Source organism: Narcine bancroftii, chromosome 4, assembly GCF_036971445.1.
Source record: "Narcine bancroftii isolate sNarBan1 chromosome 4, sNarBan1.hap1, whole genome shotgun sequence".
Taxonomy (NCBI): Eukaryota; Metazoa; Chordata; class Chondrichthyes; order Torpediniformes; family Narcinidae; genus Narcine; species Narcine bancroftii.
The window spans coordinates 272,927,461-272,953,265 of NC_091472.1; the positions used below are offsets into that span (position 1 = coordinate 272,927,461).

The 25,805-nt window shown below is 37.3% G+C and overlaps 1 protein-coding gene and 1 long non-coding RNA gene across 15 annotated transcripts in view; one reads left to right on the forward strand and one right to left on the reverse strand.

The window, feature by feature from the left end:
• gtdc1 (glycosyltransferase-like domain containing 1) overlaps positions 1-25,805 on the forward strand; it is a 406,530-nt gene that overhangs the window by 181,756 nt on the left and 198,969 nt on the right. For 12 of the 14 annotated variants that reach the window (XR_011356672.1, XM_069935022.1, XM_069935015.1 and 9 more), the window contains one exon: positions 3,492-3,665. The exons of the other annotated variants lie outside the window; for them this stretch is intronic. Coding sequence is in view for 11 of the 12 variants with exons in the window: in XM_069935022.1 (XP_069791123.1) it covers positions 3,492-3,665 (174 nt within the window). In the remaining variant the exon portion in view is untranslated. The remainder of the gene's footprint in view (positions 1-3,491; positions 3,666-25,805) is intronic. 14 annotated transcript variants of the gene reach the window in all.
• LOC138761976 (uncharacterized) lies at positions 15,554-21,844 on the reverse strand. Its single transcript, XR_011356675.1, has 2 exons — positions 21,687-21,844; positions 15,554-15,767 (listed from the first exon to the last, which is right to left on the reverse strand). It is a non-coding gene; the product is annotated as an uncharacterized lncRNA (long non-coding RNA).

Below are 25,805 nucleotides of genomic sequence, written 5' to 3' on the forward strand. Positions count from 1 at the left end.
TAGGAGATGGTGGTATTTTGAGTGATTATTTCTCATCAATCTCTACTGTGCAGGAGATCATGAAAGCCAGCGAACTGAAGGAATTGTGTGGTCATGTCTTGGACCATACTAGAACTACCAGGAAGGAGGTCTTGGCATCTTTGGAGCACTTTAGACGAATCGCCAGGATCTGAGAAAGTACATTCTCGCACCTTTTGGGAGTCCCTTGCTGAGATATTTACATCATTTTTGGGTGAAGTGCCAGGAGACTGAAAGGTGTCTAATGTTATGTTTTTATTAGAATGTATAGCAAAGACAAGCAGGCCACTAGAGGCCAGTGAGCTTAGCAGTTGTTGTCAGTAAAATGCTGAAGTTGATTCTTAGGGACAGGACCTACAAGCATTTGGATAGGCAGGGACTGATTAGAGGAAGTCAGCATGGATTTGTGTATAGCTGATCATGTATTACAAATCAGAAAGATTTTTTTGAAAAGGTGATGTATAAAATTAATGGCAGGACAGTGGATGTTGTATATGTGGACTTTAGCAAGGCCTTTGACAAGGTCCCATATGGCAGGTTAGTCTACAAGTTTAAATCATTTGGAATCCAAAGTGAGATGGCCCATTGGATTAAAAAATTGCTGAGTAGAAGGGCTATCTGAAAGGGGGCCTGTGACAAGTAATGTGTCACAAGGGTCTGTACTGGGTCTACTGTGATTTGTTATCTGAATAATTGAGTCAGATGATAATATAGTTAACAAGATTAGTAAATTTGTGGAAAACACCAAAATTAGAGATGCAATGGAGAAAGAGGAAGGCTATCTAAGTTTACTACAGGATCTCTTGGCCGAATGGCCTACTTTTGCTCCTTTATCTTGTGATCTTGTGATTTAGATCAGTTGGGAAGGTGGGGCAAGTGCTGCATTTTGTTAAGTCAAACCAGGGCCAGACTTGCATGGTGAACAGGAAGTCCCTGGAGAGTGTTGTAGAACAGAGGGACCCAAAGATAAAGGTGCATAGTTCTTTGAAAATGGCAAATCAAATTTACAAGGCAGCAATGAACGTGTTTGGCATGCTGGTCTTGAATGGGTGGGGAATAGAATACAAATGCTAGGACCTCATAACTCAGCTGTACAATGTGCTAGTGAGACCACACTTGGAGTACTGCGTTCATTTCTGGTCACCCAGCTATAGGAACAACATCAATAAATTGGAAGAGGTGCAAAGGATATTCACCAGGATGTTGCCAGGACTGGTGGGGTTGGGTTACAGGAAGAGATTTGATAAGATGGATCTTTATTTCCTAGAGTGAAGGAGGCTAAGGGGTGATCTTAAAGAGGTTTATAAGATCATGAGGGACATGGATAAAGTGAATGCTCACAGTCACAAAGTCATAGGTTTAACATGAGAATGGAAAAATTTAAGAGGGGAATGATACAACTTTTTCCATATCTGGATTGAGCTGTCAGAGGAAACTGTAGAAGAGGGCACAATAACAAAGTTCAAGAGAGATTTGGACAGATTTATGGATAGGAGAACTTAGAAGGATATGGACTGAAAGAAGGCAAGTAGGACAAGCCCAAAATGCCAACTTGATTGGCATGGATAAATTAGGCCAAAGAGTCTGTTCTCTACTGTACAACTCAATGATTATCTTCATGAGTGAGAATTGACAGTGATTGGTGGTAGGTTTTGCATTAAAACCTGCAGAAGATAAAGTGAAATGCATTAATTAAGATATTTCTGTTTTGTATCGAATTAAACGTTTTTGCAATATTTTTATGATAGGGAAATATATTGGAAGAATATAAATCCTGCTTTGTTGAGATGAATTATATAATTCATTACATGAAATTGTGTAATATTTACAACACTGAAAAAGACAATACAGTCTACTCATGTTTTTTTTTTAAGTTTCCAATTCTTTTCTCATCCATCTCCATCAAAGTATCTCTCTCTCTCTCTCTCTCTCTCTATCTCTCTCTCTCTCTCTCAGTGTTTATTCAGCATCTCTTAAATACATATTTGCTCGTAAACAACACGGTGTAGCAAGTTCCACATTCTCACATATTTTGGGTAGCAAAATTAGTTTCAAGTTCTTATTAGGTTTATTGTTTATGGCATGCTCAGCAATAATTATCAGTTATTTCACTAGGATGTTATTGAAGAAATGCCTATTGTTTTAAAAACACAATGCTGGAGAAACTCAGCAGGTCAAACTACTTTATGTAGCAAAGATAAAAATACATAACCAACATTTTGGGCTTGAACCCTTCATCAAGGTTTTATTTCAAACACAATATTTTGTGTTTTACTCCTATTGTTTTAACTTTCTTCATAATAGGATTCTTGTTTGAGTGATTTCATTTGGTGTCAGGCTACAAATTGGAGGTACAAAGAATCACTGATAGCAACTTTGGGATATCTCTGTTAAATCACATATCACAGGAATTCAGTAGGTGAACTCCGTTTCACAGAGCAATTATGGTGTTTTTAACGTTACTATCTCAAAATTTGAGATATACTCTTCAAGTCATTTTAGAATCTTGAAGACTTTTATCAGTATACCTTCCAATGTTCTCTTTAAGTGATGAATTCTCGACATAGACAACAGATACACAATATACTGATATACAGACATCTTGCTATCTGTGAAATTGTACTGTTCATTACGAATTTTGCATGATTATGAACAGCTCCTCATTCATTTTGTTATCTGCATGTTCTTTTAATCAATAGCTGCAAAAAAACTCAAAGGTTGTTTTAAATATATAAATAATTGGCATCAGTTTAGTATAAACTGTGTTGGATTACTATTTGACTCCACCTGCAATTGTTCTTGGTTGTTAACACACTGAGTGGCATTGAGTTTATATTAAATATACTGAGTAAACTAAAATTAACGGAATTGACAGTGGAAACAAAATTTTAATTATACTTTGAGTTTCTAAATCTAGAGAAATAACAGCTGACACAGATGTTTCTGTATCATAACATGCAGATAATCAAATGAATGAGGAGGTGTTCATAATCATGCAACATTCATAATGTGAACAGTACAATTTCACAGATAGCAAGATGTCTGTATATCAGTACATTTTGAATCTGTTGTCCCTGTAGGCAGAATCTCCAAGAGCACAACTGGCCTCAGTAAAATACAAGTGAACTGAGAGCAGAACTCTTTGTTCAAGTTCAGTGTCCATGTGATCACTGCCAAATTGCATTGAAAATACCTTCAAACCACAACTGGATTGCTTATTGCAGAAGGTCTGAACAAAGCATCTGGGAAATCCTTATAACTTCAAAGCAGTTGTGTGTTTAGAGGTTAAAGACCTTTATGTGTAGCTGTAGAAACCACAGAGCGATTTAAATGCAAGCGACTTGCATGCAAATGAAAAAAACACCTAGAGATTTTAGCAGTGTTTCAAGATGGTATTTTATTTAACAAATTTGATAGCTGTAAAACATTTTTCTAAATTTTTTTAAAAAATAGTTTATATTTTCACTTTTCAGCTTGGTGGCTGATGTGGTGGTGTTCAATTCTGTATTTAATATGGAATCCTTTCTTATGGCCATTGGCTCTTTCATGAAGCTAATTCCCGACCATCGGCCCAAGGAACTTGAGAAGTTCATCCGACCCAAGTGCCAAGTACTCTATTTTCCAATCAAGTTTCCTGATGTTACAAGGTCAGTCAATGGAGCAAGCTGATATCTTAAGGTTATGAAAGTGCTTAGATGAGTGTGGTAAATTGTCATAGATTTTGAACAGTTACATGTGAGTGGCCAAACCTAAACTCTCATTCAATGTATGTTTGTTAAATACATAAGGACATTCGTAGATGACTGTAACTGTCTATGGTCCCATTTCTTTTCAATTGTTTCACGTAGGGTTATATTGCACAAAAATATAGCTTATTAGGAAGGTACAAGTAAATGTTCAGAATTATGTATAAAATGTGTTACAGATTTTTAAAAATCTCTAGAGGATCTCATTTGAAACTTAATATTGCAGATAAGCTTGTTGGAGCTGATGTAGGCATAAGAGAACATTTCTAATTGCGTCAAATTCATGAAAATAGATTGATAGTTTTGGTAATTGACTCCTCTCCAAATGTGGGTTATGTTGGAAAAACTCCACATTTTCCACTTGATACAGGTCACTATTAACGTGAGCTTTTTTCCCAATAGCTTCTACTGTTAGGGCTGAAGTTTAAGCCAATAGTTACTTTCATTGGTGATGTTCTTGGGTGTGCAATCAAGGCAGCAAGGAGCTAAGTTGCAAGATGTTTTGTTTAAAATAAATAGCAGTCTTCTGCTACCTTTTAAATCTGTTTTTCTTCAAGAAAACATTCATTTTTATTTTTAATCAAAGCACAACAATGTTATAATCAAATAAGAACTTTGGATCTGCCGCTACCCTGACACTGATTGATAGCTCATGCAAAACCTGGAGTAAATTGTTGATGCACAAGAAGGTAATCCCCCATTGCAAAAATATACACCAACTTCACCAAAATGTGAAGTGAGTATATTGTGTTTCACAAATGACATTATGATTGACCACATTAATATTCAATTTTTCCTTCATAGGTACAAAAACATTAAATGCTCATTCTGATGGTCTATCATTTGTCACCATCAATACATTAAAGATTATAATGTAGGCTCACTTTCAGCTCGCTTTCTTATTCCATGCATGAGCATGGCATGCTATTTAAACTGCATTTGTGATAACAGTACAGAAGTGCTCATTTATCTCACTGTGAACAGTAAAGTATTATTAGCCCAGTTTGTTTTAGTAATTATAAGCTGCTTAAGTCATTACTGTACAGTAATGGAATTCATTTGATTGTGCATATCAAAACTGAGATTGCAGCACATTTGCATATTTTCTATTATCTAATGACATTCATCTACACCTGCAGAAACATTCCCTCTATGAGGTGACATCGGTCAAAATGAGAGTTTTCTTTCCAACATGAGAGTGTTTTTTAAAAATCAGTTCATTTAGCTTTCTTGCCTTTAATATCTGCATAAAAGAGATTTGACATTGAAACAATTGAATTGGAAATGAATATTTGCCTGAAGAATTGCTGGAATTAAAAAAAGTTATCATGTTAGAAATATAAGGCTCATGTGTTTGAAATGAAAATTAAGTCATCATTTAGGTCAGGTAATACATTGAGTATCATAAATCAAATAGGATAGGATTTGGGCCAAGTTAATTTGGGTGTCATGCAGAACTGCTGTTTTCAGGAAGTATTTACGACTTGACTTAATTTTTGTGAATATCCCTGTATAAGGCTTAAAAGGCTCTGAGCATCTTGCTGGTTAATTATCAAGACCCTACTAACGCAGATCTATCTTATTGGCGTCCACAAACATTAAAATTTAAAAAAGCAAACCAAAAAAAAAATGATGACCAAATTACAGCTAATGTTATAATCTTTGTGTATTTTTGATTAGAGATGACAGTAGCTTCTGGTGTCCATACTCATTGGGTGGGCTTTTTCACATTGAGTGCTATGTGTATAATTAGCAACAACTCTTGTGTGATAGAATGAATGTAGTTATTGGCACAGATTCAGCGAGAGGAATAGTAGATAAAGAAACTGCCTCCTGTAGTATCAAACCATACATACCAGAAAAATGTAAGGCAAAATAGTAATCAAATGTGAAATTGTATTTCTTGGCAACTGTTATTCCCTATGTTGGATTAAAAGGGAAAAATTGCCTGGAAATCCCGGTGTCTTGTGATGGAACTTGAATTGTGCACGTAGGGTTCCCATGAACTCTGCCAACTTTCATTGTTTAAGGCCTGATGATTTAAGTAAATTAATATTTGAGAGCTGCTGGATTTGTAAATCAATAACCACCCAGTACCTACAGGAAAGAAAATCGGCAGAGGAGGGCAAAAACATATAACTGCATAATGGAAAACTCACACCAGATTCAAGTTTTTTTTCTTGATAATTTTCGGCATTCAACATGGGGGAAATTACTTCTGAAATACAGTACTTATTTACTTAAAATGGGAAAAAGCAAAGCTCTTTTGTAGCAGTCAAGTTTCTTGAGGAATGTACCAAGGTTATGTGTTGACTGCGTTAATCCCTAATTAGACCACGGCCAGGCAACTATGGATAGTTTGGACCCTACAATTTGCAAAGGATATCTCGGCCTTGGAGGGAGTACTCCATAAATTTACCAGAATGGTGTCCTAGTTCAAGAAAATAATTTATGAAGAGACAATAGTAGTATTCTCCAGAATCATCCCTACTTCCTTGCACGCAGCATTCTCCAGCTACTCCTATCGACAAAGAAATACAGAAGTATTAGAGGCAGAACTACCAGGTTGAGGAACAGCTTCTTCCCACAGGCAGTGAGTCCTACTGAATGGCTATTGAACTGCTGAAACATCTCTCTAAGCCTCTACTGTTTATTAATAATATATATGTGTGTGTGTGTATATGTATATACATATGTGTGTGTGTGTATGTATGTATGTATATATGTGGTCACGTCTCCAGAATGGAGGACCATCGCCTTCCCAAGATCGTGTTATATGGCGAGCTCTCCACTGGCCACCGTGACAGAGGTGCACCAAAGAAAAGGTACAAGGACTGCCTAAAGAAATCTCTTGGTGCCTGCCACATTGACCACCGCCAGTGGGCTGATAACGCCTCAAACCGTGCATCTTGGCGCCTCACAGTTTGGCGGGCAGCAGCCTCCTTTGAAGAAGACCGCAGAGCCCACCTCACTGACAAAAGGCAAAGGAGGAAAAACCCAACACCCAACCCCAACCAACCAATTTTCCCTTGCAACCGCTGCAATCGTGTCTGCCTGTCCCGCATCGGACTGGTCAGCCACAAACGAGCCTGCAGCTGACGTGGACTTTTTACCCCCTCCATAAATCTTCGTCCGCGAAGCCAAGCCAAAGAAGATGTGTTGGCTGTGTTAATCCCTAATTAGACCACGGCCAGACAACTATGGATACAGGTACTGTGTATGTGTATCGTTTATCTGCTTGTGTTTTGCACCATGGATCGGAGAATGCTTCATCAGGTTGTACTGGTACCGTCAGATAATAAATAAAGGGGAGGTGAAGATATCCCCCACCCCATTAAATGATAGACTAGCAAAGGGTAAAATTGTAGAATTCTCTTTTACAAAATACAACCACTGCTCAGTAACAGTGAAATTTAAATCCAGATTGATAATTTGGCGATTTATGATGGGAGTCCACATTGATCTGAATGGTGTTTAACAACCAGGAGAATAAAAAGGAAGAACATGTGAATTTATTTTTATTTTACTTTAAATAAAAATGTGATTATTTAATCCCAAAAGTCAATATACTTCTCTTAAATCATTGCCAGAAAATTGTTATATATTCCATATAGATTGAACCCCAGAGTATAATATGTAGTACTTTTCAAATTTGACTAGTGTGTGGGGAATGATGGAATGAACATTACATATGAATCAGGACATGAAGTTATGACATTATATTTATGCCATTACTTTGAATGATTTTTCATGTATCTTTGGAGCCAGTATTATAATTGTAAACCAATGGCATTGTAAAAGTTAACAACAGTAAATTGTTTTTATTAAGGCTTTATTTAAATTTGCTTATCTCCAGTGCTGGGTTGTAAGCACAATGTAAAATGAAGGCTGGAAGCACAGGAGAGTGCTGGAACCTGGAGCAAAGTCAGGTCGCTGTTTTGGGTGAGGACTGGCATCACGATTGAGAGTGTGGAGGGAAGATCACTAGTATAAATGGGTGAGAGGGGGACTGAAAGGTGATAGTTGCACCCTGATGAAGTGTGGGAGGAGTGATGCTCAGATGGAGCCAAGTGGGAGAGAAAAAGGAGGAAGTGGAATTCTACAAGGAAGGACACTGAATGGTTCTTTTTGGAGGAGAAAAATCCTAGAATGGTCGGGTTTGCTTTAAAATGACAGGGGTTAGTGCATATGGGATGACATACATGATTCAACATTCAATTTATTGACATTGTAATAAAACAGTGTCATATTACATGAAATTGCTTTTGCCTGCTGTAAGGCAGACAGATTTGGCATTAGCAGAAATCGCTTGAAGCGCCTCTTACAGTCAGAGAAAGAGAAGCAAAAGAGAATTCCCTCAGAGTCACTGAGTGTCCATAGATTCGCTTCCAGTGCTTCTGCAGCCTCCGAGTCCAGACATAACCATTGGCAACCCGAGCTCCAGATCCAAGCTTCCGATACGGCCAGGAACTCTGAAGCGCCTTCAGCACCCTCCTGCATCCTGACCCTAATACCCACCACCCCTTCAGCCAGTTTTGAGCCAATCTCCAGCAGTCCCCAGCCTGGTGCAAATCTCCTGGCAGCAGTCTCCAACAGCCCACAGCTTCTGTGGGTTCCTTGTCTTGTGTCGTCAGCAGCCCGCTGCATGTGTTGGTCGTTCAGCCGTGGAGCCTCCTCTCTGGTCTGCTGCCATAGTTATCATCCTGTGAGTCATCTCCTCTGTGTCTCCTCATTTTCTGGTGCCCTGTGTCAGTCCTCCACTCCCCTGGAGTCTGCAACCCTTCATAGTTGCTGCTGATCATAGGCGCCGCCATCTTGGATGATTGCAAGTTTGTAAATAAAACTACTGTCGACTCCTTTAATGGGCCGTTCAAAGCCTGTGCAGAGCTGACAGTTGACTGGGTGGTTGGACCCCACGGGAATGCTATATTTCCTCTCCTCACAGGTCCGCACCAGTGGCAGCAGTGTTACTTTCTCATGTATTCTCATAAGGTAGCTGAGAAGGAAATTAATAGGGTCAACGTTGCATTTTGCTCTATTTCATCTAGGTCACAAGCCAGAGTACAAAGTCCAAGGTTAACCAGTTCTATCAAATTTCTTCCTCGTTTGACCAACATTTGATTTTCTAGTCCAGTCTTTTGAGCAGGCAGGAATTTCATTAATTCAGCATGTCAACTTCAAACGATGCTTTGGACCTCACTTGCTTGAAAAACTGGTTTCTGACACAAATTTGTATCTGTATTTAAATTTCAGGTGAATAATGGGAATCAGGACGAAAAGCTTACTGGACCTATTTACTGGCAATGTAAAGGTTAAATGTTTAAAATAAATTATCCTAATCTGAAAGTCCATTCATTGGTTAAGTGGTCAAGTTTTTTTCTTAAGCACTTTTACTATTTTGTGAGGACTGAAGAGGTTGGTTGCTTCCACTTTCAATGCGTACAGGACGCTGTTGAAAAGTTTAATTTTTGGATTTTGAAATGGGTAATTAAGAAGCCTTACAATTCAAATTCAACTCCTTTGCCACATTATCTTGTGTGTAGGGATAGATATTCAAATTAGCATTTGTATCTGGAGCACAAACATGGTGATTTACAAATGTAGATGTTGCTTAATAAGAACTTCTGCTACAATGAGAGAACTGATCTATAAACTGCAAACAATGCCCAACAAGGATAAATCCTAACAGTCAGTCCAGATGACAAGCAAAAGATTCTGTCTTTCCACTCATTGTGCAAGCATGTAAGCATACACAAATAGCAGGTGTTATAATTAAACCTTCTTGGTTCTTTATATTGAAGCTGTATGGGAGATTATTAATTATCAGGTAACAGCAATTCTGGAAATATATCTGCACAGACTTCAATTCAAAACCAAAGAACAAAATATTTTCAATATCAAATGGATTTCTTGATGTATGATAAATTAGTCTATCACTAAAGGACGATCCAGTGTCAGTGACATCTCTTAAAGCATGTGTTGTTTATAGCTCCCTCACTGATAGGGAAGCCATACTAAAAAAATAATCTTTTGCATGGACCACCCAAAGCTAGATTGTGATATTTATGACACTAGTGGTATGAGTGTATTGAATTTGTATATCCTGCCTTTACTCTTTGCACAGTACAGTGCCTGTTCACAATTAATTGGAGGTTTTTAAAAAATCACATGCTTTCCAAGGGTGTACATTTAGCAGGGGTGATATACATTTCAATATTTTTTTACATTGCATCATAAAATTTGGGAAAGCATTCAGAATTTTTACAAAAAGTCAACCATGAAGGAATATTGTTTAATGGACATTTTAAATGTATTGCATCATAAGGGTGCTCGTGATTTTTGCACTACCCATGTAAAATGTATTCTCACAATTATTTTATACAGCGTTTGTCTCCTTGTCTGAAGAAAGGATACTCCTGCCAGAGAGGGAAGTGAGTTAAGTGTCCAAGATCCAGGAATGGCAGGCTGACTGAATAAGGGGAGATTGAATGGATTAGGCCCATAATTTTTGGAGTTCAGGTGAATAAGAGGAGACCTCATTGAAGTATTTCACAGGGTTCAGCACGCTTAAAGGATATTTTGCTGAGCCAAAGTGTGCAGAATGTTACAGAATTCAGGGTTGGCTTTTTTACACTAAGCTGAGGAAAACGTGCTTCTCTCAGATGGTGATAATTCTTTGAAATTCTCTGTCCTGGAGAGCTGTGGCGACTCATTCATTTGAGCTCTATCAAAAGAGAGTTCATTGGATTTCTGCACATTGAAGAAATCAAGATATTGGGGATAGTACAGGGAAATGGCACAAAAGGAGATGAGCTTGCTTCTGTTTCTTCTGCTCTTGTTTTAGGGATTTAGATGAACACATGTTCAATGTGCAGGACATCTGCTGTATGAAGGAAGCAGATATTTAGGTTGTGCTGCAGTAACTGAAGCCCCTAAAGTGTATTGTTTTGGCAGCTGTTTCATTTGTAAGTTGTAGCTTGCATTAATACGTTACTGGAGCATTAACATATAGGTACCATTGATACAAGTATAAATTTATATATTGTTTAGAACAAAACTGCAATTAAAATGGTGACGCTGAACATTAGCTGTCTTCACTTTTCCATGACTTGGTATTCTGAAATTCAATTAAAGCAGCTTTTTTTAATGTCTGTCTGAATATTTCTACATGGAGAACAATTCTTTCCATGCTTAGTATTTATAAATAATGCACAGGTATAAATAATTATAGTGAGCCAACATAAGGTGTGTCTGTATTTATAAATGCATATTTATACGTTGTGTATGTCTGCATTGTGTCTGGTTATGTTGTTACTTTATAGGATTTCTGTTTAAAATTGTTTTAATTTCTTGATAATGTTTTGATTGAAATTAATGTTTGTATTCAGATTAGAAAGTTGTCTCTTTTCATTCACATTGTAAAGTTAATTATTGATTGGTGAATATGATTAAAAAGTTATTGTGCCTAACAGGATACAATATAGCTGAATGTTACTGATCCATTGTTAGGATTGTAGCTTGCAGGCCATCATGAAGCAAACGGAAGGTGAAGATAAATTTTGTGGGCACTGTGTTGAGGAGAATGTTCCTAATTGGTGGAGTCACAGGCGTTATAAAGGTTAAAAAAAAAGGCTTGGTGTTGTTCCCTGCAATTTTTGGGGGGAGTTGTTGAATGATGAAAATAACATCCATTGTACTTCTAGAAGACTTAGAGTAATTTTGGGCCACCAAGGGAAAATAAATTGAGAAGGAGACTGATGAATACTTTGCCTGTAGCAGACAACAGGAGCCCTCTATGGTTACAACAGTCTGATTTCATTTTCCTTTCTTGAATCTCCTTTCTTAAAGGTAATTCTGATAACACCATTAGGTTCTTGGTATATCCTTCTCTTCACAAGTGCAGCTAATGTGATTGTGGATTTTTGACTAAAGTTCTTCAGCATCAAATTTTAGTGGGAATACTGTGCGTTACTGAAGCCCTGTTATTTTTTTTTTATTTGGGATATTACATTTTAACGTTTTGTTGATCAAGAATTATGGCAAGGTTGTACCCAATAGGGATGGAGTCAAGGATGCTCATATTAATGGCTAAGTGGGCATTTTCCAGTGGGCATTGATTGTCTGTATGTCCTCGAGTCTGCAGTGAGGTGGAAACTTGAATGTTTGGTCCATATGTGACTTGGACATTGTTGAAGAATCTGTGCATGTCATGGCTGTCAGGGTCTGACTGAGCCTCCCATTCTCATTCCAGCCACCATCTTTTTATTAGGTCATGGGTTTCCTGCTGGAACTTTGCCTTCTGCTACATGTGGAGTTGTTCCTTTCCTTTGTGGAATGTTCGAGGTTCCACTCCAGGAACTCCGCACCTTGACAATTATCTCTTATCTCACTGAAAACCCATGGTAACCATTCCTTTTCATTCTTTCAAACAACTTCAACAAACTTATCATGAGAATGAAGCCCATCTTCAGAACAAATGTGTCATTGATCTGTTGCAACTTCATGCCTGAAGGAAGCTCATCTAAATTCATGTAGTGGTATGCAGTGTGCAGACAGTGCTTGCAGGGGCATGATTGGAAGCCAAGCTCCAAGCCATCTTTGCCCATCATCTGCAATCTGAAATGCAAAACATTTCTGCCGAAGGGCTCGGGCTCAAAACATCTGTTTCCTTTTTACTTCCTGTGGATGCTGCATGACCTGCTGAGTTTCTCCAGTACATTGTGCATTGCATCTGCAATTCAGTGGTCCTCTACCAAACTGCCCCTCTGTACCATACTGCCAACTGACAATAAAGGATCAAGATGGGATTCTAGAAAATATGTTAACAATTTCTCATATTTCAAGACCACTTTTTGCTGAAGGCAGACATTAATAATGAAAATCATTGCCATCATCAATGTACCTCCTTTGATCAGTTGAGGAAAGTGGTATTTTCCTCAAATAAAGACCTTATACCTTGCCCAAAATTTATGGTTCATTGAGTGGACCCTGCCCTCTTGTTTCTTAGACCTGCCTGCCTGCTTTTTGATTAAACTCTGATGAAGGGCTCAGTCCCGAAATATTGGTCTCAGCAGTCATTAGACAGATACAAGGAAGGCTGGAAATATTCGAAATTCCATGACCAGATGAGATCTAATGTTGGTTTCCCAGGCTAAAACCCTGTGCACAAAGGCCCCAATTGTGCTCAATTGTGTTTATTGAGCAGGCCCTGGTGTTTGCATGCCTGACTTCTGAAACAGACATACTGTTCTGTGTTCTGTCATGGAAAGAGATTATCAAGTGGAGAGAGGAAAAGATTCAGTGTTGTGCTGAGAGCCTCCTTGGAAATGCCAGATTTTATTCCAATATTTCTAGATTTTAGTTTTGGTGTGCTGGTAAACTGAAAAGTAGATCCTGATCTCACAAAAAAAGGTATTTGAACTTGATATTGATATTTCCCCACCTTTTTATTCAGGTGCCCGCCTGCTTTTTGATCAGACTCTGACGAAGGGCTCAGTCCCGAAATGTTGGATACCATTTGCTTCCCTGAGATGCTTCATAACCTGCTGAGTTTCTCCAGCACATTTGTGTATTGTACTATAATTACAGTGTAAGCAGACTTTCTTTTTTAACTTTCTTTTTTAATCACCATTTTAGGAAAAAAACCTTTTGGCATATAATCAGAACCCATTGCTAATTATGCTTGGGAAGGTGGAAATGAGACACCATTTGTAAACTGCTGCAGCTTATCCTTCTGTGTGGCAAGTTGCATGGGTACTTCTGATTTCTTTCACTAGATGAAATGCCTACTTATGAAATGCTTCTGTTCCTAATGGGAAATGCATGGATATTCACAGCAGAACTATCCCATTCCCCTCTCTCAGCCAATCATTTTTTGGTCACCTATTCCTTGGCAGTCTGATTGTCACATCAAGCAGTCTAGGTTGTTTGTTGCAGAACATGCCTTGTCTTATTGGTCTGTTGTGCAAAATATGTTGCGGCCTGGTCAGCACAGCAGTTCGGGCAACACTATTCCAGCACCAGTTAAACAGCATCTCAAATTCGATCTGAGCACATTGCAACTTTCTGGACTTTATATTTTGTATTGTGTATAGATGTAAAGGAGATAAATTATGGCAGGTTTTTGTAGTGTACAAACACTTCAAAACAGATCTCATTTAAAATGCCAGAGCTTTGTTCAAGCCAGACAGTTCAGGCTCGGAGTGCCTTCACAAAAACTTTGAAGAGTGTCTATAAGGATTTCAAAAGTAGGTGTTAATTGGACATGCTGTGGAGTACTTAATTATTGTTTTGGAAAGCAACAGATGAACGAACTCGGAATATTAGGTCCAGAGACGCAGTCTGTCTGAATGCAGTTGGCTGTTCTAAGAGGGTCATGTTTTTTTTCTCTGAGTGAGAGAGAGAGAATTCAGTCCAACAGTTCAGCAGCAGCAGTTGGGACTGGAACAGGACAAGCTGGCCAGCTCGTGGAAAAACCCCATTTTGAAGCCAGGTTGTGAGTTCTTAGTTCAGCCTGATCAAAGCCCTTGTGGTCCATTCAAAAGGAAAGGACTGGCTCCATAATGTTTCACTTGAAATAAAGGAAACAAAAAGGAACTCTGTGATGACCTGAAAGAAAAAAAGTCATCATCTGAAAAACGCTGATTGGGGAAATTTCTTCAGCAAGACACTGAAGTGGCTGATTGAAAGGGATCAGTTGTGCATGTCCAACGAGCAACAAATCTCTCTCGGAAAACTGACAAAAACCTTCCTGAGCAGTAACCATTTAGCTTTCAAGCACCAAAGCCTGGTGAAATTCATAAATGTTGAATTCTGTGTACAGTATAAGATTTGCCTGATACAGGTGAATTTGGAGAGGTGAGAAGTGTGATTGGACTGTGAATCAAAAATATTTTCTGAATTTGTACACACATTATATATACGTGTGCTTAGAATTAGAAGGGGGTTAAGTTAATTGTAATAAATTAAAGTTTGATCCTGTCTTCGTGTTTAAAGATAATGAAAAGCAACTTTTGTTTAAGTAACCATTTGTTTTGGAGAATATCTATTGCTGCTGGGTTTTGGGATCCACTGGGCTCATAACATTATGGAATTCTACAACCTCAGGTAACTTGATTTCTGTCTGTATCATTTGTTCATCTGTGATAATTGTTTTTTGGTTTTGTATTTACTTTTTTTTCACTGTATCCTCTGGAAGTCGTGGCTATGTCTTGCCAATGGACTGTACATTTCTTCCTTCTCTGCATTTAGAATCTGATACATTAGTCCCACAATTTAAGACTGCAGAGCCATTGTGTATTCTTACGCAAAGTTATGCTCCAAGAAAGACTTTACATGAGGCTCTAATCTTTAATAAGTGTCCAATAGTGATGGCATAGGTCATGTGGCGGTTCGCTCAAAGCTATTACAGAGCCAGTGACCTGAGTTTGACTTCGGCACTGACTCTAAGGAATTTATATATTTTCTCTGTGTCTTGCATGGGTTTTCGCTGGGTGCCAATCCTATTGGGTTGGTAGGTAAATTGGGTGGCACAGAGATCATGGGCCAGAAGGGCTTTTTACCTTGCTGTATTTGTTAAATAAAATCACACATAAACACATTTGTTATTCCTACATAATTCCTTCCCTAAACTTCAGAGAGCTGTGAATGTAGCTTGTACCATCACACAAACCAACTACTCATCCGTCTTCACCTCCCTCTGCCTCAGTAAGTGGCCAATATATTAAAAGACACATTCCACCTGGTCACACCTTCTTGTACCCCTATCCCATTAGGCAAAAAATACCTGATTTTCAAAATTACACAGATTTAAAGACCGTTTATTTCCTACTGTTATCAGACTCTTGAATGGACTTCTCATTAGTGAAAGATGGTACCTTGGAGTGTTTAACAGTTCTTTTCTCTTTAATATCATTGTTTTGTAATACTATCCTCCACATCTTTTGTTTTCATTGTTGCAGTACCCTGTTGTACTATGTATAGTTGACTGCCTGGATACTGTATCTTGGGGCAATAAAAAAATTAGGTCAATCATCTCAACTTCTTTAACCATCATCAGTCCATATTTATCAACATCCTTCAGGCTTTATATTGCAATCCCATGAATCAACACAATGGTTATACATTAAAACTTTGTTTAAGCAATTTAATTTATTCCTTTGGTCAGATTGGCAACTTGGTAAATTTAAATAGTTCTTTTAAAAATAGTCTGTCTATAAAATAATAAGCATTTCAATTTAAAAATAATGATCATAGAATGTGAATGCTTGATTTTTTTAACAAAAGCAAAAAATTACTTTTAAAAGCTTATATAGAACAAATTAATGGTTAGATTGAGATAGACTGGTGAATTGCTCAGATGTTATTTGAAACAAAAATGAAATTCTTTCAAACAATGCTCATTACTTTCTTGGCCTCTAAATGTTCCCCTTGTACTTTGGAGGTTCCTTGAAAAGTTACTGACAGGTAAAGTTCACAGTATTCTTTACAAGTTCAATGTGGGGATAATGTTTCCTCATGCAGGAAATACTAAAACCAGGGTCAGAAACAGAAATGAGAAGACATTTCTTCACCCAGAGAGTAGTGAATCTTTGGAAGTCCCAACCCTAAAGGGGTATAGGGTTCAGGTTTACTGTCATGTATACCAAGGTACAGAGAGATAATTTGTTTTGCATGTAGTGGCTTGCTTTCTGAATCTATTATTTCTTTTAAAAATATTTTCTTGATTTTAATAGAAAAATAACTTTTTACATGATTTCTAACTGATAACATAATTCAATTCAATTCATAGTACATACATAACACATATAAATTGTAATACAGAAAATAAACCATACTTATCAGGCACCATATCTTGCTCAAAACCTCGGATTCTGATGTTAAACAGAAAATAATAAGAGAATATAGGGACTATAAATCTTCTTCCTATTCTATAATGTGATCATTATTAATTGTCTACTATAGCCTAGTTTTCTCTAGAAATAAAAAAAATAAGTTTGCTGAATACATTAAACATACTGATTTATATATTTATAATTGTGTGGGCTTTGTGAAAGGAGTTCTGCTGAGGTAACAGGTCAGCCATGATTTCACTTATTAGAAAAGCAGGAATAATAAGATGAATGGCCTACTCCTGCTTGTATTTTAATGCTCTAACACTAATGGCATCGTGAAGAACACTAATGGTATCCTGAAGAAAGCACATCAGCACCTCTACTCCCTCAGGTGTTTACAAAGGTTTGGTGTGACACCAGAAACCCTAGCAAATTTCTACAGATATATGATGCAAAGTGTGCTGACTGGCTGCATCAAAGTGTGCTGATGGTTTGGTATGGGGACACAGCCCAGGACATCACAGGCAAAACTCTCCCCACTACCGAGAACATCTACAGGGTACACTGCAGTCAGAGGGCAGCAGAAATCATCAAAGATCCACACCACCCAGCACATGCTCTGTTCTCGCTGCTGTCATCAGCAAAGAGGTATAGGTGCCCCAAGACTTTCACAATTAGGTTCAGGAATAGCTGCTACCCCTCCACCATCAGACTTCTCAACAGCAAACTCTATCAGGGACTCAGTTAAGGACTCTTTCTTGTGCACTTTATTGATTTAAAAAAAAAATTCTCTGTATTGCACAGTCAGTTTGTTTACATTTATTATCTGTTTGCAGTTCTGCATTTGACCGGATATATACACCATGTACTTTTTTTTGCACGACCAGTAGATGGCAATTCTGCCATGCCCTCAGAAAAAGAATCTCAGGGTTGTATGTGATGTAATGTATATACTTTGACAATAAATCTGAAATGAATTTTACTGTGGGGTAGTTTTGCTAGTGTGGTCTCCTTCTGAGGCGTTTTTTTATAGTTAGCATAAAAGTCTCTTTCACTCTTTTTATTGAGTTTTATAGAGCAAGCACACATTGTATAGAGAACATAAGGTTACCAAATATGAAGAATATAGCAATAATGATATACCCTTCCCCATACAATGTTGTCAGAATGACAAAAATAAAAATAACAAAGAAAAGAACTCTAACCCACTACTGAAAAAACCAGGGATGTCTTGACGTATAATTAAAGGTAGTATTATAAAACATTACGAACTGAAGGAAAAACTTTATACATAAATAAATATATTCAATGATCAAAACAAATTTTCTGAAAATTAGTGTTAGCATACAACGCAGAACACCTGATGTTTTCTAAATTAAGGCAAGTCTTGACATGGCATAACCACTGAGTACTAATGGGTGGAACAGGATCTTTCCATCTAAGTAGGATAGCTCTTTGTGCTATAAGAGTTGTAAAGAGCACTACTTGACGATCGGATGAAGAAAATAGCTCATTAATTTCATCTAACACTTCAAACAAAGCCATTAAAGGATTAGGTTCAAGATTAACACGTAATATTATTGACAAAACACAAAAAAAAATTCCCCTCCAATAAGGTTCAAGAGCTCAACAAGACCAGAACATGTGCATCAAGGTTGCTTCCCTTTTGTTACATCTGTCACATAATATAATTTGATTTGAGTTGAATGCACAGAGCACATGGAATTTCATTAGCTTTTACATTGTATATACTGATATCAGAAAAATTGCATAAAAAGAATCCTCACAATTGGACTGAAATTCCAGGTTCTCCTGTATATTGATAGCCATTTATTTTACAACTCCAAGGGACTGACTTCACAGGGAAAGATTAAATGAAACCATATGCAGACTTTAAAAAGAAATAGAGATATGGATAGGAGAGTAGTTAAAATAATTTGGAGGATGGAAGATTCTGCTGAATATCCTTTTGTGGTTAGAATTTTGACGTCTTTTTCTCTTGATTATATACCAGTTAAATTAATAGAAGAGTGAAGAATCCTAACTCTAATTACACCCTATTTGAATAAAAGCTTGCATAATCTATCAGTAAAACTTTCCGTCAAAAGTAATTTAATATTGTATTAGACCTTGTCAAAGTTTCACATTCAAACTGATAAAGCAGCCTTGCATACATGGATAACATACAAAAGAACATTCTCTTTAGTAAGAGTTTCAAGGTCTATTATCAGGGGCAACATTATTCATTTTAGATATCACCTCAAGCTTTGTTCAGGGTTAAGGTAACACGGAGTACATATTTTTATTTCTTTGTACAAAATGTGTGTTGAAATAAATCCCAGCAATATATTTACTCTTTTGAGTTTTCTCCTTATCCCAAACCACCATGTGGTGTTAAAGGTATATTATTAATACATCATACTGCCATTTCTAACATAGCAAGTTTATGAGAACCGCAAAAGAAACTATATTGAAATTTGATAACTTTTGGGCAATGTTTCTTAGGACAGTTATAAAATGTATTTTAATGATTTTGCATAAGCATTAACTTTTTATGTTTAGTATTTTCTATTCTTATGGCCCTAATAAATCAATGGTGAATAAATGACAGCATAATAAGAGAATTGATGGGTTATTTAATATATAGTGCATTTCCAATATCTAAAATGCTTGAGACTGGACTTTTTTCGGTTAACTGGATTTTTCGGATAACTGAGAAATTGCTTTAAGCAGCCCAGTGGCACCAGCAGAAAACTTGTATCAGCGGTTAAACAACAGAAAGAAAAAAACACAATGGAAGGTTTTTCAAGTATGAAATAATATTTACTTAACAAAAGAAAACAATGTGTCTCTGCCTTACAAAATAAGATAAATGCATAAATTATGAAAATACCTTTTTTAATCAAGAAAAACATTCAGACAACTGAGAATTTTGGTTGTGGTTTTCGGATAATCAGAAATGTACTGTAATTGTGTAGATTTGCATCTTCAGATAAAGATTTTACCAAAAGTTTGTGTGTTTTCCTTGAATAGCAATATATAGCATTGTCAAGATGTGACAGATCCTGGTATATTTTCATGGATTATTATGGTGAGCTAATGTCAGTGGAGTGGAGGAGATTCTGAAAGACAGGAAGTCAAGGACTGATTACATATAGTCAGCATGGCTTGTCCATGAGCAATTATGACTCTCAAACTTGATTTTTTTTTGAAGTGGTGGCCATTAAGATTGATGAACACAGGTCGGTAGACTTTAGGTCTGGATGGTCAGAATGCATAGGATCCAGAATGAGCTGGCCAATTAGGGTACAGAATTGGTTTGATGGAGGGTGGTATGGAGGTTTGTTACTCATATTGGAGGCCTGTGACCAATGATGTGTCACAGGGATTGTTGCTGAATCTACTTTTTATTTATGAAAAAGATAGCAATGTAGTTTGTATGGTTAGTCAGCTTGAAGATGTCACCAATATTCATGGTATTGTGGACAGTGATGAAGATTATTGAAGACTACAGAAGATTCAGAATCCAGATAAACTGGGGAAGTGGTCCTAAACGGCATTTGGAATTTAACTTTGCATGTGAGTTGTTGGACTTTGCCATATTGGTTAAGTACAGGATTTGCAATGGAGGTACCCGAGGGAATGTTATGGAATAAAGATTCAGGGATGCAGGTGCATAGTTCATTGGTGCTTGGCAAGATCACCCTCATCAGTCAGGGCTGGTTACATCTGTACAAGATATTGACAGACCGTACCTGGTTGTACAATTTTGGTCACTCATCTATAGGAAGGATATCATTCACCTGGGAAGGGTGCAAACCAGATTCATAAGAATATTGCTTGAACTGGTGGGTTTGAATTATAAGGTACAGCAGGCTAAGAATTTTCTCCCCGGAGTATAGGAGGTTAAGGGAAACCTTATGGAGGTTTATAAAATCATGAGGGGTAAATAGTCGTCAGCAATGTCACAGTTAAGGGGAAGCTAAAACTGGAGGGCTTATTTCAAGGTCAAAGGGGAAAGATACAAAATGGTCCTGCAGGGTGTAATTTTCACACAAGGGGTAGTGGGTATATAGAATGAGCTGCTATAGGAGATAGTAGAAGCAGGAACAATTGTGGCATTCAAAAAACATTTGGGATGGCAAAATATTAGGGGGATATGGCCTGATCAGAGACAAATGGGGTGAGTTTGGGTGGATAGCTTGGTTGGCATTGACCTGTTGGGCTGAAGAGCCTGTTTCTGTCCTTCAACGAGAGTTAAAAAACCTGCTCATGCTTGAATCTTGAACATACAAAAAATTGCAGGAGGAACTCAGCAGGTCAGACCACCACCATGAGTAGAAATAGTCAGCCAATGTTTTGGATATGAACCCTTTAATAAGACTAATATGGAACAGGTGAAATGACAAGAATAAAGGGGAAAGAAGCTGGGGAAGGGGCCAAGAGATGATTGGACAGAAGATGTGAGAAATAGAGAGACAGGGAGAGCGATAGTAAAACCATTTTGTCTGTCAGTGAGGGTGGCGGGGGAAGAAAAGTTAGAGAGAAAAAAAGTTCAAAGGTAGGTGAAGAAGAGATGGGAACAGTGGAATTAGATGTGGGTAGTGGTTACTTAAAATTGGAGAAGTTGTTATTCATGCCATTAATTTTAAAACTGTCCAGATATAAAATTATGTGTTGTTCCTCAAGTTTATGTTAAGCCTCACCCACCAACAATGGGTAAGACTAAGGACAGACATATCTCTGTAGTAATGGTTTGGGGTATTAAAATGGTTTGGGGAATTCCTCCTATTCTCATTCTATCTGTCTTATAGACTGTCACCACTGAGCCCCTTCCCCAGATTCTTTTCCCTTTTATTAAGGTCAAGTTTTATTAAGGTCATCTGATTGAACTTACAACCCGACAATACAGTGCATCTCCACGCCATAGTGCACACACACAGACACACAAACAACACATATTCAAAGTTATCCAAAATAAATATATATAAAAATAATTTACAGGTTTCTAGGATTGTTCAACAGTCTCACCACCTGCGGTAAGAAGCTGTTTCTCAGGCTGACAGACCTAGTTTTTATGCTCCTGTACCTCATCCTTGAAGGTAGTGTCTCAAAGATACTGTGGGCTGGATGGTAAAGGTCTTCAATGATTCTCTGAGCCCTTGTTAAACTCTGCTCCCTCTCAACATTGTGAATAGAGGCAAGGGAACCCCCAGTGATCTTCTCAACAGTTTTAATCATCCCATGTACTGACCTCCAATCTGATGCTTTGCAGCTACCATACCAGATTATGATGCAACCAACCAGGAATGTCTCTATTGTGCTCCTGTAGAACGTTGTCAGGATGATGGCTGGTCGCCTTATCAGCACTGCTGTGTCTTCCTGACTAATGAGGAGAGGATAGGTAGTCCTTTAAATGGACACCAAGGAACTTTCTGCTAAACACTCTCTCTCTGTGACTGAGCCATTGATATGTAATGGGGAGTTGTCCTTTATTCTCCTGAAGTCCACAATCATCTCCTTTATTTTGTTCTAGTTGAAACTCAGGTTGTTGCTCTTACACCAATGTGCAAGCCTTTCAACCACTTCTCTGTAAGCCAAATCATCATTGTTGCCGATGAGGCCAAATTTTATGTAATTTCACCTCTTCTGTGGTGGCCTTGATAAAATATTTATGACTGAAACATTCACCATTCCTAACAATGGATGCTGACTGACCGGCTGAGTTCCTCCAGCAATTCTTTGTTTGTTCTTGGAGAGGAAAGGTATTGAGGGATATGGGCTGAGGCAAATGCACTGGTTTCGTTGGCATGGACAAGTTGGGGCAAAGGGCCTCTTTCTAAGATGTAGGACTCTATGATAAAAAACGTATTTTGGCATAAAGCATCTGCCACTTTAATGGTTAGATTGTTCTACTTTGTCTATAATATGTTCAATTTGGCAAAAATAAATAATTATTAGATGAGGAAAAACTTGCAGTTGAGCTGCACACCTGTGTTTATTTTTTTTTAAATGATGAGAATCAATTAATTAATTATTTTCATTGGATTTCAGGGAATTGTAGCTGGGAGAATGAAGTAATTGAAAATAAAGTTCAAGCCATACTGTTGCTGATAGTGTGACAATTAAAGAAAATAATGGCATCATTGTTAACTGCAAATGAATGTTACAGGAACAATAACCATAACCTTTTATATCTGTTCTTTTCCATTGTATTTTGTCGGAGTAGCAAAATGTAGGATTGTGGCGATACAACAGATCTGTGTGTGCATTTCTGATGGGGTGCATTGTGAAAAGCAAGTGTTAGTGTAATATATCCATGTCATTGCTTCATTTTACAGATTAAATATTTCAGTTTGTTTTTGTTACTGTGTAATATGACAGCTTTTAAATGAAAGCAAAGTTGTGTTCCATGAATAGATGTTGGAACCACAATGCACTTGGCATGCATCCAGTGGAGATCAATTTTGTTTACCATAGGCCATTTACCTGCCATGCTATCAGTGATGAGGCTCTTTAAGTTATCCTGTCGAATATTAGCTTAATGTTTTTGTTTGCATTATATTTATTGACCAATATAATTCAACTCAAACAATAGACAAAGGACTTTACAAATCTGCACTTAGACTGTTATTAAGATACCGTACTTAGCACTGAATTACAAATAAAGCCAGCTGAATGTAGCCCCAAAGCCAATCTTTGAATTCATTTGTCAATTTTTACGCAGTCATAAGGCAAGAGCGTAAATTTTTATGGCAGTCTTAATGATATCAAGGTGCCCCAGAAGTATTTTCAAGTTACTGAAATGTAGACAATAGAGCAGTCAATCCACGTGCAGCAAGTTCCTCTAATTAACAGTGATTTTAAAAAAAACTTGGAGGGAAGAAAACAGCAGATATTAGAAATCTGAAATAAAAACTAAATGCAACAATGAGGTAGCATCTGTGGCTAGAGAAAACAGGTTAACATCATTAGTTATGTATGTTCCAAAAATATTAAAGGATTTGTTTAGCAGATCTACCAGGATAACAAAAGAATCTCTGTACCCTTCCTCATCTTGGTGTTGCTGAACTTTAATCATCTTTCTGAGTGGGCAGCCAAATTCTTACTTTATCATCTAAAATTTGCTCCCTCAAATAGTGCAACATTCTCCATCAGCGTTGCACTGAAGTGTTGTGTGATTATGTAATTGCTGAGCAAGGTTGACACTTAACATAATATTATAACTTACATTTTAATGATTATGTGTATGCAATTATATAATTGAGAATTTCATAGGAATACATTTTTAAGGAAACTATTAAACATTAATTAACCATTTATCTTTTAATCTTATTATAAAACAGAGAATTATATAATGTCAGCTGTGGTTCACCACTCACACTCTTGTCCACAAACACATATGTTTTTACAAATATTTGATAAAAGGTGGCTTCCTATTATAATATTTATTGTAATTTTACAAAGCTTAAGTTGATAACTTTGACATTTTTGCTGAAAATGTTGATCTCACTTTCTTATGAAATTTGTAGCTAAAATTAATGGAATACACTTCCATTTAAAACAAGAGGATTTTTTTCCTCGAGTCCTTGTTTCACTTGCATGCTGGCAGTGTGTGTGGGGGAAAGGATATCGTGGAATGTTACAGCACTATCAAATAGACATGCTTCAAACTTATTTGCACAAAATAATGAAAACATCTGGTGTGTACCTTTTAAAAGCTTAATTTTTTTTTGCTGTTCCACTAATCCATGCACATTGTACAGCAGTTTCTTGTTCATTCATGTCTTCTTTAATGGCATGGCAATAAAACTGTGAGGATAATGGATAATAGTATTGTGTAATAGGCTGGGCTTCATTTGTTTGTTCCAATAGAAGTATAAATGAACCCCATATGTTGTTTTAAAGTATTTAAACAGTGATGGTAATAATTGGTGTTTATTTCTGATGAACATAGTGTTTTGCTTTTGGTTACAATGTGTGCACATTAAGTTGTAGCTGCAAATTATGTTGAATCAGCTTTTTTTCCTTTATTGTGCTTCCAGTGCCTGAGGAAAGGTAGCAAAATGTAATTGTCTTATTAACCACAGATTTACATTGCTTTTGTTCATTTTGATGAAATAGGATGCCTTCAATTGGTATTGTTGGCAGTGCACTTGTGGATACAATAATCTGCCAATTAAAGTTGAATGAAAACAAACTTCTGGTAAGGGGGAGACTCTGCTTTCCCATTAAAGCTGTCATTTGCACTGAAGCAGGTGTGAGATTTCTGGCAACCTGTAGTCTGGCTGCATTCCTTAAACAGTAAAGTAGCCATTGACAGATTGCAGTAGGGATAAGTTGTATGTCTGCCACAGTAGCCAATATGAAAGGAAAAAAAGGACTGGCTGGGTGAAGCATGTACATTTAATTTGAACCAACTAAATGTGAGATGGGCATTACATTTCAGACCCTTTTTAGTAAAAAAAGACGTTCATATTTTAGTAGCTTGTGATTTAGCGTAGCAGTTAGCGCAGCACTATTACAGCTCCAGTGACCGGGGTTTGAATCTGCCTCTGACTATAAGGAGTTTGTATGTTCCCCCCATGTCTGTGTGAGTTTCCTCTGGTGCTCTGGTTTCATCCCACCCTTCAAAAAATGACCAGGGGTTGTAGGCCAATTGGGTGTAGTTGTGCGCCATGGGTTCGTGGGCCGAAAAGGCCTGTTACTGTGACTAAATCTACCTAATAACAGCCTTCCAAGAAAGATTATCCATTTTATATGCATTAAGTTAATGTACTTACCATCTAGTTACCGCCATTAATTATGGCTCTTAGTGTTTTTAATTTTTTTTTAATTTACTGTACTTTTCATAAAAAAAATAATCATTTCACTTAAGATTTACAAAAGATCGCCTTATCAAAGATAAAGGAAATTAAAAGTTAACAAATGTCTTCTGCCCTCTGCCCTTGAAAAGCTCTCAGGAATGAATTTCATAAAAATAAACTTGACAGTGGTTGTGTCGAGTTTAATAACCTAGTTACTGGGACTGATCCTAATGGGTTCACAATGGGCACCAGCTGGAGCTCTGTTGAGTGTTTATACTGCTATAGGCATTGGTTTTTTTTCCCCCAAATCAAGCTGCATACAAGCATTGAGAAAAGTTGGTTATGTTGTGACATCCAGTTGCCATATTGGAGTCTGCTACTACCCTAGAAACAATAGCAAA